The sequence below is a fragment of the Ictalurus furcatus genome, chromosome 25 (genome assembly GCF_023375685.1).
Source record: "Ictalurus furcatus strain D&B chromosome 25, Billie_1.0, whole genome shotgun sequence".
NCBI lineage: Eukaryota > Metazoa > Chordata > Actinopteri > Siluriformes > Ictaluridae > Ictalurus > Ictalurus furcatus.
Window position 1 is genome coordinate 5084006 of NC_071279.1, and position 16186 is coordinate 5100191.

General features: G+C 38.3%; 1 protein-coding gene across 2 annotated transcripts in view; it reads left to right on the forward strand.

Annotated features, from left to right (window-relative positions):
• LOC128600959 (filamin-A-interacting protein 1) overlaps positions 1-15860 on the forward strand; it is a 48227-nt gene extending 32367 nt beyond the window's left edge. Inside the window, exons 5-7 of one of the 2 annotated variants that reach the window (XM_053613780.1) lie at positions 4563-7356; positions 8395-8455; positions 14800-15860. In XM_053613780.1, coding sequence (XP_053469755.1) covers positions 4563-7356; positions 8395-8455; positions 14800-14837 — 2893 coding nt within the window. In that variant the 3' untranslated portion in view covers positions 14838-15860. Of the gene's footprint in view, positions 1-4562; positions 7357-8394; positions 9002-14799 lie in introns of those variants that run through there. The other variant, XM_053613779.1, reaches the window with a different exon arrangement.
• Positions 15861-16186: the final 326 nt, after the last annotated feature.

Genomic DNA, 16186 nt, shown 5'->3' on the forward strand with positions numbered 1-16186 from the left:
TAATGGTTTCATGGCCTTTTCAATATTCACTCTAACCCTATAACGCCGTGCATATCAAATTTGACACGCACAGTTCGAGGGCTTTGATTTCCTTATCTATGCAAAAGAGATTGCTTATAATGTGTTGTATGTTCATTGGCATGTTATTACTGCCCTTCAGTGCCTCTCTTGGGGTAGGCATTAAATAATTTTCCAGTGAAAGTTTGCTCAATTTGAAAAATTGACAGAAATTAGGATTAAAATCAGTGTTATGAGCATTTTTTGTAAATAAATGTTTACATAGTTAGGTTTAAGTAAGGCTTATTGTTGATTCAAATTATTACATTTATTTGTAGAATAATGCTGCTAAAATAATGTTGATTAGTGTAAGAATTCCCGCCTCCCCCCTGTGTGTGTGGAGTTTGCATGTTCTCTCCGTGCTTTGTGGGTTTCCTCCAGGTACTCTGGTTTCCTCTCTGATTGTGCTCTGAGAAGGGTTGGAACTCCGTCTTGGATGTCCCCCGCCTTGTGCCCTGAGTCCCCTGGGATAGGCTCCAGGCTCCCCACAATCCTGTGTAGGATAAGTGGTACAGAAAATGGATGGATGATTACTATACATTTCTATTTAAATATGCCAAAATATACATTATCATAATTTTTTTTATTAGACCTTATAAGTGTACTTTGTTATTGTTTGTTTTTAGATGGCAAAAAGATTCACGGTCCTAGATGATTCAGATAAGATTCATGCAAGCATATGAATCGAAATGCATTTTTGTGCTTAATCTAAAAGCTATTTACTGATAAATAAAAGTACTTGCTCTGTTAATTGCAAAATTATGTCAAATAATTAATGCTTAATTATTCTAATAATAATTAAGAGAAACAGAATTGTTAAAATACTGTGGGGGAAAAAAAGAATGGTTAAAAAAATGTAAATGGGGGAAAATAACAAACCCAAAGGCCTGATGTATCAATAGAACAATAATTTCAAGTTTGCAAAAATATTTATATTTTTTGTTTAGTCTTTTTTTACGCACTATGACCAATTTTTATTTTTTAAAAAAAATATTATTATGGTTTTAATAATTGGGAAACCAGCAACAATCAATCAATGTTTTGAGTTTTAAATACTGATGGGGTAGTTTGACATTTTGTAACAAATGTTTCTAATTAGCCAAGATAAGTTTGGTTTCTGGCATTTGCTTCTATAGTTTTGCTCTGGTGCTCTATAGCTCATGTAACTTACAAGTAATGCAAGTCTATCTCATCCAAAATCTTTTCTGTAAATATCATAATTGCTATAACTGCCTCCAGTACTTCAGTGGTTTAGGATACAGTGAGACTTACTGCAAACTAAACAAGAACAGAACATTGTAACGTTATGGAGGCGGCCATCTTAGGTAAACAAAATCAGCTTTTTCCTCAGTGCATTTTCATTTCGCCATAACCACAACCAGCAGCCAACCCTAACCCTGTTTACTTTTCGATTACTTAGTAATAATGTCTTATTATTACTATGTTAGTGGTTGGGACCTAAATTAGATCTAAATTAGTTTACTATTACTACTCCTATTACTACTGCTAATAATAATTATAATCATAATAAAATAAACTTTATTTATATGAAAACTTTCATTCATTTAAAATTCACCTCAAAGAAAGAAAGAAAAGAAAATAATAAAATAGGCAAATAATAATAAATAATAGCAGTGACAGAAAAGGAAAATAATAATGATATAATTTGAATAATAAAATAAAAGAAGCACAGTAATTTAAATAATATCAAAAGTCATGTAAAATTAGAGTTTCATTAAAAGTAAAGCAAATAATAATGTGAATTATCATGTTATCTGTTAATGTAGAGACTGTATACTATGTAGGTATGGTTTCCATATGTGTGATGCTCACTATGAGACCGAACTTAAAACTGTAGATGAACGCCGAACACAAATTGTTCAGCATTACACTACATTTGTAACTTTTTGCATAATTTCTATTCATATTACAACAGAAATGGCACGGTTTCTCAGACCGTGTCAGTATGAGATGGTTATCGGATTATATGGTTATTATTGTATTGCAAATAAAATCTGTAGATCAGTACATTTCTACATATATTTCACCTTTGCCTGATGTTAGAAAAATTTTCAGCTTTTAAAAAGTCCTTTAACTTTGCACATTTTGTGGTGGGATTTCCTTTCAACTGATATCTTTTTTACAAAAACACAAATTTGGCTAATCAACAAATAGTTTCATAAGTGTGGACTCATGAAACCATTTGCACTGCAGTTAGACGTGGCTATTATATAGTATCTGGTCATGTTTGTGCTGTTGCAGTTGTCCTTTCTGACCCCCTCTTCACATTGCCTCATGCTCCGTCTCAGTGCTCATCTTTCAGCAACGTGTGAGCACATTCCTCTCCGATCTACTCATCTCAGAAATGCATCACAGGTGATGTCATACGGACCCCACAGCACCTGCGATTGGTTAGCAGGGCACTAAGTGGAAAGGCCCACCCTGAACAATAAAACTTATTGTGTATGCAGGTCCAACAGGGAGCCCACTGTCCCTCTGCATCAGATTATTTTACCATTTTTAAAACACATTTTTATCAAACTATTATATATTTTAAGCATGGTAAGCATTTCCTCCCTTTACATTGCAACATTTTCCAAATAAAGTACCCTTCTAATATACTTCAAATGTACTTCTAATGTTTCAACAACCCCCCCCCCCCCCCTTTAAATTACATAATCATTTCCTGATGGAGGTTAAGCCTAGAGCTGCATTTAAAAGGAGTTTCATTAATAAATTCCCATCAGTCTTATATTTTAGCCTGGTCACATTCCTTTAGCTGATGTAATTGTTTATTTTTAGCTATAAATTGAAACTGGAAGATTTCAGAATCTGTTATCTACTTACATCCTGACTGTTTTGAGGTTGTATTCAGAACTGATGTAAACTAATCAGAACAGTTTGCACATCTACAGACAGTTTCAGATTAGGGAAAAGTCGGACTGTACATCTTCACCTAAAATTGGCGATTACATCATCTTTGTGGTATTTGCATGGTCTGAGCCTCTGGACCATAGTAGTCATAGCTTTTCAGACATTTTGCATAAATATTTATCATAAAACAATGACTGCTTTTAGCTGCCTTTCCTACAAAAAAAACGAACTACAAGCAGCATCAGATTTTTAAAACCTTTCTATCACCTTTTTGATGTTGTATAGTTCTCATAACCTAAAAAAAGACATTGATACCAGTGGTATTTCTGGGTAACAGGCTTGAGGACAGAGAACGAGTCTGGCATTGTTCCCTCAACAAAACAAAACTTTTCTTTTGCATTGTTGTCCTGTCTCCATGGAAACATTTGGTCATGACAGAGAAGGGAAATATTTGGGTCATGCTGGACTCCTGGTTGTGTGCTGTGTGAACTGAATCCTTGTGATCTTTAAGTACTTTGACCACTTGGCACTTTGACCGATTGTTGTCCTGTCCATTTCCTGAGACAACATCCTGACTTCATTCTAAGCAAACAGTGAAAAGAGCATGAGGACAGACTTTGTGAGAACCGACACCCCCCTAGTCAGTCCCCTCCTCCTCTGCCCAAACAAGGGTAGAACAATTCTGTGCCTTATATGGGAGGATGATATCACCAGCGAGTGTAGCAGTGCCTTTCCACACAACATTCACCTTTCATTTTGCACTGATGACATGTTTGGAAAGTGATGGTTAATTCTGCAGGGAGCATGGGACATTCACTCGACCCAGCCGAAGTGTTAAGGGCTCATAACGGCAGACACAGCTGAAAACTCATTAGACATGGACTTACGTGGAATACATCATAGTTAGTGGGTGAGTTTGAAATCTGTTTAGAAGCTGACAGATGTTGAGGATATGAACACACCGGTGGGTAAAGGCTGGATTTAGATCTGTTTCAGAATCTTGTGATGTCTGACACTAAATAAGCTTGGTAAATAACTTCAGATTAGGCTTCTCTTTCATCTCTAATGGGGTCTGGGCACTTGCAATGGATTTATTGTGCTGACATAAAGGTCCCCTGCAGAGCTGAAGCAGTGTAAACATTTACCACCATCACGGATGGTTGCTTTTTAGGTGCTCCTGACAACAAGGCATGTATGAGTAACAGGGATTTAGTGGAAGTCTTTCATGGCATGTTGCTTTGCACAGTCTGACAGTGCTGTGATCATGCAAGCATGTGAAACACATTAATCTGTTGTCAGAGACAATCACATGAGGGCTCAGAATCAGCTCTAACCCCTTCTTTGTTCTCTGCTGTCATACTTTTTCCCTTTTCTGCTTCTCTGCTTTGCATCCCACTTGCATTTTACTATGACGTTATTGAGGCATATGAGCAAGGTTTCACAGAACTGACATATGTGGGTTCCCCCTTTGTCAGGTAAACAACTGAGATATAAGAAAATATTGTGAGATTAAACCAAGAATGTTCTTGTGTACTTCATGCTAATTAATGAAAGAAATATATATGCCTTATTTCTCTTATAATTTCCCATCAGTTTAAATGGATTTTCTATTTCATTTCTGTTCCTCCCAGACTAAAGAAACTGTTGGAGCAGGAGAAAGCATACCAAACCCGTAAAGACAAGGAGCACAGCAGGCGGCTAGAAAAAGTAAGAGAAGAGCTGGTGAAGCTAAAGTCCTTCGCTCTGATGCTGGTAGACGAGCGGCAGCTCCACATTGACCAGATTGATCAGCAAAGCCAAAAGGTCATGGACTTCAGCAAAAAGCTGCAAGAGAGAGATCAACAGCTGGAAAGTGTCACCAGCAAATACAAAGAGGACAGTCAGAGAATTCAGAAGTTGGAAGTGGAGTTGGAGCATAAAGCTGCTAAGTTTTCACAGGAACACGAGGACATGACAACCAAGCTCTCCAGTCAGGAATCCCAAAACCAACAGTTACGCACAAAGCTGGCTGGTCTGTCTCGGAGAATTGAGGAGCTGGAAGAAAGTAACAAAGCACTTCAGAAATCCGAGGAGGATTTGCAAGAGTTAAGGGACAAAATCAGCAGGGGAGAATGTGGTAACTCAAGCCTCATGGCTGAGCTTGAAACTCTCCGTAAAAGAGTGCTGGAGATGGAGGGAAAGGATGAGGAGATCACAAAGGCAGAAGCACAGTGCAAGGAGCTGAGGAGGAAGCTTCAAGATGAAGAGAATCAAAGTAGTGAGCTGAAAACTGAAATAGAAAAGCTACAGAAAAGGATGGCAGACTTGGAGAAACTTGAAGGAACATTTAATGCAAGCAAATCAGAGTGTACACAACTTCATGCAAGCCTAGAACGAGAGAAGAACTTCACAAAGAATTTAACCAAGGAGCTGGAAACTGTTAAAAATCATGTTAAAGAGATTAAGTGTGCTGAGTCAAGGCTTGAAAAGGCAGAAAGTAGCTTAAAAGATGATTTGACAAAACTCAAGTCATTTACTGTAATATTAGTGGATGAGAGGAAAAACATGGCAGAAAGAATTAAGCTAGAGGAGCAAAAAAGCGAAGACATGAGCAAGCTGTTTAAGGCTGAGCAAGGCAAGGTCATGGAAATCACAGAGAAGCTGATTGAAGAGAGCAAAAAGCTTTTGAAACTGAAGTCAGAGATGGAGATGAAGGTGTCAGCTCTCATAAAAGAGAAAAATGCTCTAAGGACAAGACTTGCATGTGAAGAAGATAAACAACATGATCTCAATGCAAAGGTCAACCTAATGCAAAAGAGGGTGGACTGTTTGGAGGAGGCTGAAAGAAAATCCAGAAGCAGACCTGATGTAGACAAGGCAAGATATGCTGATGACGACAACAAGGTTAAAGAGTTAACAGAGGAGATTGATAGGCTGAAGAACCGCTTGAAGCAGCTAGAAGTTGTGGAGGGTGATTTGATGAAGACAGAGGATGAATATGATATGCTTGAAAAGAAGTTCAGAACAGAGCAGGATAAGGCCAATGTCCTTTCTCAGCTCCTGGAGGAAATGAAGTCACAGATTGCCAGAAACAAGGCAATCGAAAAGGGGGAAGCTGTGAGCCAAGAAGCTGAACTAAGATTGAGGTGCAAGATGGAGGAGGCCAAAACAAGAGATTTGCAGGCAGATGTCCTGGCTCTTAAGGAGAAGATTCATGAGCTGATGAACAAGGAGGATCAGTTATCACAACTTCAGGTTGATTACACAGTTCTACAGCAGAGGCTCATCGAAGAGCAGGACAAAAAGAAAAGTATGAGCCAACAGATCCTAAACCTCACCAAAGAGTTAGAGGTGACTAAGCGATACAGCAGAGCACTACGGCCTAGCATGAATGGAAGGAGGATAGTGGATGTCCCTCTTACTTCAACAGCTGTCCAGACAGATGCACATGCTAATGAAGCTCTTGAAGAAGAGACTCCAGCAGTATTCATAAGGAAATCTGTTCTGGAAGAAAATCATGTGATGAGCAATCTGAGGCAGAAAGGTCTTAAAAAACCAGCAGTGCTGGACCGGTATCCGCCTGCATCTGCAGAACTAGGTATGAAAAAATCATTGATTCCCTGGATGAAGAAGAAAGATGCAAGTGCTGATGCACAGGACGGCTTAGACAAGTTGACTTATAAAGTTAATGGAGATGCGTCACCTCAACCACCAGAGTTAACCATGTCACAAAAACCAGGCCAGCCACTGCATATAAGGGTGACTCCAGGTCATCAAAACAGCACTGCCACATTGGAGATCACCAGTCCTCGTGCTGAGGACTTCTTCTCAAGCACCACAATTATTCCCACTTTAGGGATGCAGAAACCAAGGATAACTATAGTTCCTAAATCCACTACTGTGTCGCCAAAGGGCAGCTATGATGTAATGGACAGGACCAAGTCTCCAGTGACCATTACGACCATTTCTAGAGCCAAGTCCCCAGAGGGAAGCAAGATCTCCTACCCTGACTCCCCAAGCTCTCCTGTCTCAGTCATCACAGTTAGCACAAGCCCAGTGATGCAGGCGCCTATCTCTCCAGAGCCTCAGGAGACCTCAAGCATGGGCCGAGCTGTGTTTAAGGTGACTCCAGAGAAGCAGACAGTGCCAACACCAGTTCGCAAATACAACTCGAACACCAACATCATAACAACAGAAGACAACAAAATACATATTCACCTAGGGAGTCAGTTCAAGAGGTCTCAGGACTCTGGAAGTAGTCCCACACTCACAGTAAGGCCTCTGAGTCTATGCACAGAGAGCAAGGAGACACCCATTACAGGAACTGTCCTGCGTTCCCCTCGACAGTCCTCCACTTCTTTAGGGAAAACCACACCTGGCAAGATGACAAGTAGCATCACCATTACCCCCATCACATCTGCTCCTTCCAGGCCAACCCAGTCTGTGGTGAGTGATCATAAACTGCACATAGAAAATTTTATCCGTTGAACCACTGGTTTGCTATTAGTTATTTAGCAATTAATAAAACTGTGTGACTTTGTGACCCTAAACAACATAATGATATGCAATCTTCTACATTACAGTTGCTTCTGAATTGTTTCAAAATGATATCAGGGGGTGTCTGCTCCCTAGATAGATCTCTGTCCAGGTATAGATAAGTGCAATACATTACCTAGCACGTGACTGTTAACTAACCCTGGAATGACCTGTTATGCCAATTCCACCCAAAATAATAGTTTTAACAATCAAAGTTTTAATGAACTTGGCCTGAACTATTTGCTTAGAACTTAGCATTAGCTAGTCTACATGTGTGAGCAGACGCGAGCTAACATGCACATCCTGGCACAATAAAACCCTCTACTAAAACAAGCACAATAGCTTATCGAGAGCTGGATTTTAAAGTGTAATCTCTTATTGACTCTTGTGGGTACATGGTAGGTTGTAAACATCACATGTTAAACACACGCTTTATATATACATAATAATCAGTCTTTTGGATCCTTGAAAAACTCTTTAGTGCTTGAAGCATCAGAGTATTAGTAATATAGTGGATGGCCATCCCTTTCTACAATTTAACTATGACAGTGTTGGAATTTATACACTAAAGATAGCAAAGTGTTGTGGAATAAATGGAGGGAAATTTAAATCTGCAATGAAGGGGCTTGCCATCTTCCCTGAACTGCCGCCTCCCAATGTGATCAAACTACATATGATTTGTGGGCTGTCGTTTAGTGAAAGGGGTGGAGTTGAGCAGCTCTGTTCTGGCTGGAGGATAATTTTCAAGCATATACTTTAAATGTAATTTAAAAATATCCATTGCATAGCTGTGCTGTTTTTTGTTGTTTTTTTTTTTAAAGTCATTTTTAAAGTCATACTTTAGGACATTGCAAACAACATTTTTACTGTTAATTCAGAAATTGTGACAAAAAATGCTGTATAACATTTTTACTTGACACATATCCTTCTTTTTTTTTTCATTACCAGTCCGGGACGGATGTGCAGTCAACTTGGTCTTGCTCAGCAACACGAATCCCTATGTCAAAAGGTATGAAACCAGGCAAACCTGTAATGGGTCTTGCTGCAGTATCCAGGATAGAGTCTCGAGCTGAAAGCCAGTCAATGAAAATTGAACTGAGGAAGTCTGCAGTGATCAGCCCAGTGTCCCCAGCGGGGGGCAAGAGCTGAGTGTCTGGCATTCTGTAAAAGCTAAAGTTAATTGATCTATGCACTTCAGGGCCACTGATGTACCTGATTATTTTAAAGTAGATATAAACTCATGAGGACTCTCTATTGAAGCACTTACCAGAAGCAGATACCAGATACCATTATCATCTCTGTTTTCCAAAAATGTGATTGTGTTTGTATTTTAAATATATGGTCTGGAAAGTATATAGTATTGTATATACATACTAGTTAATGTATATAGTGTTGACACTTGAACATACTGAACAATAAGTTCTTTGGCTTGATTGCAACCTCATTTCTCCTAACACAGTACAGTGTTAGGCTACTAACCCCTTGTCTAAGCTTTGGTTTAATTGTCTTCTCTTATAATTTAATTTCTTGTTTTGTTTGACAAGATAGTTGCTAGTGGAGGTTTCCTCTATATATATATATATATATATATATATATATATATATATATATATATATATATATATATATATATATATATATATATATATAAAATGTAATCTGTCATCTTTGATTCACTTGCACCAAGCCTAAATAAATGAAAATTTGTCATCCCTCATCTTCAATACATTGCCTTTTACTTGTGATGTCATACCATTTTCATGTATAATGAGTTGCCAATATAATTTGCATACATCCTGCATCAGGAAACCTCCATTAGGTGTACCATGATGCAATCCATAATGCTTTATTTAATTCTCTCATTTGCATAAACAATGAGATCGCACCATAAAATGCTTCACTGAGCATGCAGCACTCATCAAAAAACAGTAGCTTCCACCAAATGTGTCAAGTTATTGAGAGTGAGTTAAAGATCTAATGTAGAGGATGAGTATAAACAACTGACATTTTTATCAAAAAGTCAATGTTGTTATCATGCAATATTAATAGGATTTTATATTATTGTACTTATACAAAGCACTGCTGAAGGAATGACAAAACCCCTCACATTACTTCTCAAACTGATACATTTTTACAGGCATCTTGCACCACTCTCTTTATGGAAGTGTACATGAAAATGTTTTCTGCTTGTTTTGAGGCCAAAGTCTGGTGCAATTTTGCTGCAATATCAGTCTAGATCGGGGTGGGCAATCTTATCCGGAAAGGGCCGGTGTGGGTGCAGGTTTTCATTCCAACCAAGCAGAAGACACACCTGATTCCACCTGTTTAATCAGTTGATCTTGGCTTTCAATAGATTCAGGTGTGGCTTTGGCTTGGTTGGAATGAAACCTGCACCCACACCGGCCCTTTCCGGATAAGATTGCCCACCCCTGGTCTAGATACAAACATTAGATACAAACATCCATCCATCCCTTTATCCTTAACCTTACTGGGTCACGGGGAACCTGAAGCCTATCACAGGGGGCATGGGGCACAAGACAGGGGACACCCTGGATGGGGTGCCAGTCCATTGCAGGGCACAATCACATACACATTAACACACCCATTCATATACTACAGACACTTTTGGACATGCCAATCAGCCTACAATGCATGTCTTTGGACTGGGGGAGGAAACCGGAGTACCTGGAGGAAACCCCTGAAGCACTGGGAGAACATGCAAACTCTGCACACAGAGGGCAAAGGAATTTAAACCCCAAACCTGAAGGTGGGAGGCAAACATGCTAACCACTAAGCCACTGTGCCCCCACCATAAATATATTTTACCTTTTTTTAAAAAAAAAAAATTGTCTAGGTTATCTTCCTACAGAGATCATGTTGGGTAAGGAGCCAGTTAAACAAACAAGATGGTAAAAATGCTCAGTCTGTCTAAAGATATTAAAAAACTTGCTAGCTACAGTAAATGTGATTTCTTCACACAGTAAATGTCATGCTTTGATCAAGTTGTTGTATAGCTACAGTACTTTCTGTAGCAAAATGAACATAAGCATAATCGATTCAGTTTATATTCAGCTACAGGTAGTGGTCAAAATGTCAATTCGAAATGAAGAAACATACTCACCGTTTTCACATCTATATATACAGTGCTGTGAAAATTTCTTCTGCTTTTGTGTATATTTCATACTAAATTTGTTTCAGAAATTAAAACAAAATCTAAGATAAAACAAAGGCAACCCGAGTAAACACAAAATACAGTTTTTAAATAATAATTTAAATGCATGTTTAGCTGGACTAGATGCAAACAGGCCTGATTACTGAAAACCCTGGTCAATCAAATCAACACTTAAATAGAACTTTTTCAACAGCATGAAGTTGGTTAAAAGATCTTACCCTGTAACACACTATGCCAAAGTTGGAAGAAATTCCAGAAATGATGAGGAAGAAGGTGATTGAAATACATCAGTCTGGGAAGGGTTACAAAACTTTTTCAAAGGCTCTGGGACTCCAAAGAACCACAGTTAGAGCCGTTATCTCCAAATGGAAAAACTCTGCACAGTAGTGAACCTTCCCAGAAGTGGCCGACCTTCCAAAATTCCTCCAAGAGCACAGTAACTATTCTTCCAGGAAGTCACAAAAGAGCCAAGAACAAAATCAAAGAACCTACAGGCTTCTCTTGCATCAAGGTCACTGTTCATGACTCTACTATCAGAAAGACACTGGGCAAAAATGGCATCCATGGAAGAGGGGTGAGGCGAAAACCACTGCTAACCCAGAACAACATTAAGGCTCATCAAGGACCTTTGTGATCCTCAAAACTTTTGGGAGAATGTTCTTTGGACTGATCAGTCGAAAGTGGAACTGTTTGGAAGACGGGGTCCTGTTATATCTGGCGTAAACCAAACGCCAAATTCCACAAAAAGAACATCACACCTACAGCCAAGCATGGTGGTGGAAGTGTGATGTGTGGGGAGACTTTGCTGCTTCAGGGCCTGGGCAACAATAACTGAGGGAAACGTGAATTCTGCTCTCTACCAGAAAATCCTGAAGGAGGATGTCCGGTCTTCAGTCCGTAAGTTGAAACTCGAGCACAACTGGTTTATGCAGCAAGACAATGACTACGTTTACATGGACAGCAATAATCTAATTATTGACTTTAATCTGAGTAAGATAATAATGTGATTAAGGTGTTTACATGAGTCGCTTTTAGAATACTCCTGTCATGTTCCCGTTTTACATGTTTTAGAACATAATTAGATTAACAGCCCGCGTCATTACGTCACCGCGCCACGCCGTCCGACGTCCCTCCAGAATTTCACATATCAACATACAGTTCGTCTTCGTTATGGTACCGTATACAGTTTTGGGTGTTTTTATTTTATTTTTACGAACGCTTTAAGTGCAGTTAATTATTTGTCATGCTATACGTGCAAATAGACAACTGCTTGAAGCCCTGGGCTGCGTCCCAAATCGCGGAATTACCATCTATATAGTAGCCGAGATACATGTATTTTTCCCCACTGCAGGCCTATAGTAGGCAAGTATGCGATTTGGGACGCGGCCGAACTCTCTTGTTCGCCGTAAAACGTAAAACTGCTGTGTGAGATCGTGTCCTGTCGCAAAATGCGGTGAAAACTCCCACACGACGTTCATAATGTGATTAAGGTGTTTACATGTCACCACTACACGTCCATAATGCGACTAAAACAGGAGTACTCCACCTGTCTTAATTAGATTATTGCTTACTTCGATTATGACCTTAATTAGATTAAGGTAAGTAAAAATTGCTGTTTACATGGTAGTTTCTTAATTAGAGTATGGTCTTAATCGGATTATGAGTGGATTATTGTTGTCCATGTAAACGCAGCTACTGCTCCAAAGCATGGGAGTAAGTCCTAGTCCTAGAAGTAAGTGAAAGACTGATCTCCAGTTATCGGGAGTGTTTGTTTGCAGTTATTGCTGCTTAAGGTGGCTCAACCAGATTTTAAGGGGGCAATTCATTTATCACGTGGGTGATAGTTGTTGGATAACTTTTTTTTGCTTCAATTAAAATAAATAAAACAATAAAAACTGTAAATTGTGTGTTTACTCACGTTGCCTTTGTTTCATGTTGCATTTCATTTGAAGATCTAAAACTATTTAGTATGAGACGGACACAAAAACAGAAGAAATAAATAGATTTTTAGCACTGTATTAGAAAATGTTAAAAGTTCAAATTGTGAAGGGTTTTCCCAGGCCGCCACACAAATATACTCCAGTGCACCAAGATTCAAGACTCAATGCACTGCCTATACTTGAAATCACTCATCTGGAACCAAAATCTCCACATTCTGGTCAGAGTAGATGAAGTTTGGCAGAGGAGTAAAAGAGGCCATCTATGTCAGGCCTTCTCTGAAGAATGGATTTTGAAGCAAATAATTTTGTCACAATGCTATCCAGGCCTCAGTGATCAACATATGAACTTGCCAAGCTTGAAGTCATATGTGTTTATTACAGGTAGGGTTTAAATGCTGAGGAATTTCCCACCATTCACTAGAACTGATGAAGATGAGCTCTACAAGATAACACAAGTCTAGCCTACTAGACACTAGGCACTGATATGTACTGATGATGCTGCCACCTCCTGGTTTTTGCTAAGAATATAATGACAACAGAAAAATCTACATTATTGAAGGTGGTTCTGTCAGATCTTATGGCATCATTATGGTGAAAAGACATTCCACTAATCTAAAGCAGCTACTAATCTGTGTGGTCACATTCCAGGCTTCTCTAATTAGTCATGATTCCATCATATCATCAGGCCTGAAACCTAGATATTCTATTTTATTTTTTATTTTTATGTTCCCATCCATTATCTAGCACTATCTTGTCACCAAAGCACTGCTCATAATAATTTTATTGTGTGAGAAATTACATATATTTTGTGATTGTTTGGCATTTACACACACACACAACTCAAAATGATTATACATTTTATCCCAAGATATATTTGGTGTCTGATGTTGGCTTCTTACAATGGTGCTGGAGTTATGAAACAGAGCTATGAGGCTAATGTAGCAAGTAATGAAAGTCTCTCTCAGTCAAAATTTCTTTCCATATGTCTGAATCTTCATATAGATGCATCACACAACACTGTAAAGCTACATAATCACTACATACCCTCTAATTCTGTTCATTACCTAGCAATGTTACAGTATGTCCCACTGGTCTATGCCATCTATTTAGAATTTTTAGAGATACAGTTATAACATTCATTTAAAAATATCCTAATGGCTCATGGGAGTAGAAATACACGATGGTGAGGACATGGAACATACAGTAACAGTAGCTTTTTGGTTCATGTCTAAAACCATATTAATTTCACCATACTACTACAGGGAGAAATAAAATCATCTAAACATTATTTTTTTATATTGGAGAAACTGAGGCAAGAACAGGCAGCAAGGAAAAATCTTTGTTAGGGTTGGTCAAATGTAAAATTGGGTCATTTTGATTCGAACAGAGCATAAGGGTTAACGATGATGCCAAATTGCAATGTGGCACAATGTGATTTTGAATGGCATAGACTTCCATTAGGTCCATTAGTATAGTAGTTTTGATGCCTCACAGCTCCAATGCATTTTTCAATCCTGAGCTCAGGTTATTGTCTATTTGGAGTTTAGCATGTTCTCCTCAAGTCCACGTAGGTGCACGGCGTTCTGGAATGGTCAGTTGTCCCATCCAGGGTGTATTCCTGGGATTGGATCCAGATCTACTGTGACCCTGACCAGGATAAAGCAGTTACCGCAAATTTTATCAATAAAAATGCCTTCCATTACTTTTTTAAATTCTTTATAGGATTTTGCTCTTTATTCATTGCAGCCTTTTTGTAGCCTTAGAGTTTAGTTAGCCTTAGTGTTTTTTTTTCTATTTGATAAACTTGTTGATTGTTATTCTTTGCATTTGATTGAAATATTTTTTAAATTGAGTATCTGCAATGAATTTGGCATGACAGCACTTTGTACAGGTCTTTCAGAAACTACTTAAGAACAATAACACGAGTTACAGTCATACAGTCAGATTATACGTACAGATTTATTAATGATAACCGAGAAACATCAAAAATGTCTATAATTTCTATTTATCTGACTTAAACTATCCCATAATAAAAGGCTTGACTCTAGGTCAATTGTAAGTCAATCCTGGGCCTTGATGTGACCCTTTTTGGTCCATAAAGGTTTCTTTTTTGGTCAGTGATGTCTAGCAAAATTCATATTTTGTCAAAATTGGCCAATAACTTCTTCCATTTAGTATACAAAAAAAAGGCTAAGACTAATAGCTGTGACTTCAGTTCACTCTTCCTTTTTTCACCTGCAGAAAATGTTGTGCTCCGCATGACTTTTGACCCTCGTTGAGATTGAGGTGTAGCAAACATCTCCACAGCTCAGATTGCAGTGCAGTCAGATGTCAGCTCCTCATCTGGCACCTGGATCAGCACCACCCTGAACTTTACCCCTGGAACCAAGCTGGGAATCTGGAGCACACAAGTCTGTTGATATGTTTTTTGTTTTTTTTTTGTAATAGAGTGTGATTCAGTGGTGATGGGATGGTTTTGTGGAGAAAAAAGTAAGTTGTGGGATAACATGGTAAACGAATGCATGTGAATAGGAGAGAGCTGGATTTAAATTTTACAGAAGCAACATACAATACAGTGTAAACATGACTGTCATTTACAAGATATGTAAGATGTAAGTGATGTTGATTTAATTGTTTTAATTTAATTGTGAAGGCCTCCGATTTGTATGTATATGCAGTTATGATGGTATTGAAGTGGAAATATATGTATATACAAACACTGACATTATAGAGCTACTTTTTTAATGGAGCACGTTTTCAATTAAAATATGGACTCTGACCAAGTCGGTCAGTGGAATTTTATTCATTTTAATAACTCATTGTTCAATCTGTACAGTCCAGATATGCTTTCTAAAACAGAAATTATAGTACATAGTGTTATTATTAAACTGGAATCACGTAAACTAGAGTAGGATATTAAAAGCCTGAAATTATGGGCACTTTCAATAAACTAACACAATTTTAGCAGTCTTGTGTTAAAATTGTGCCTTTTAACTTTCAGCAGAAAGTTGTTTGAATAGTATGTTCCATATCTCAGATGTACTGTAGATTATGTTTACACAATCCCATCCCTCAAACTCAAAACACCCTAGTCATTCATGAATGAGTCGAATCTGTGAGCTGGTTCTTTTAGATGGGAGTCAAACTCAGAAAAAGCTGTAATATCATTTTGTTAAAATTAATCTGTATTTTGTATTCCTGACTCTTTAATGCCATTAATCACATACAGTGTATGTAGTGAATCTTATCAACAATGTCTTGGTTGTCTGGAACAGAATTCTACTGAGAAAGTTAAGACATGTACTTAAAGACAAAGAGAATTTCCCCCTAATCTTCAAATGTCCAGTTTGAGTGAATCTGTGCCCATGATGATGGCTGATTCCAGTTCTTGGGTGTCAGGAGGGGAACCCAATGTGGTAGTCCATCCACCGCAAGGTTTGAAGTTTGGTGTTGAGATGCTTTTGTGCTCACCACAGTTGTAAAGAGTGCTTATTTGAGTTTACTATATCCTTCCTGCCAGCTTGAACCAATCTGGCCATTTTCCTCAGACCCAGTATCAACAAGCTATTTACACCCACAGAACTGTCTCACACACTTTTTTTGTTTTTTGCACCATTCTGTGTAAACT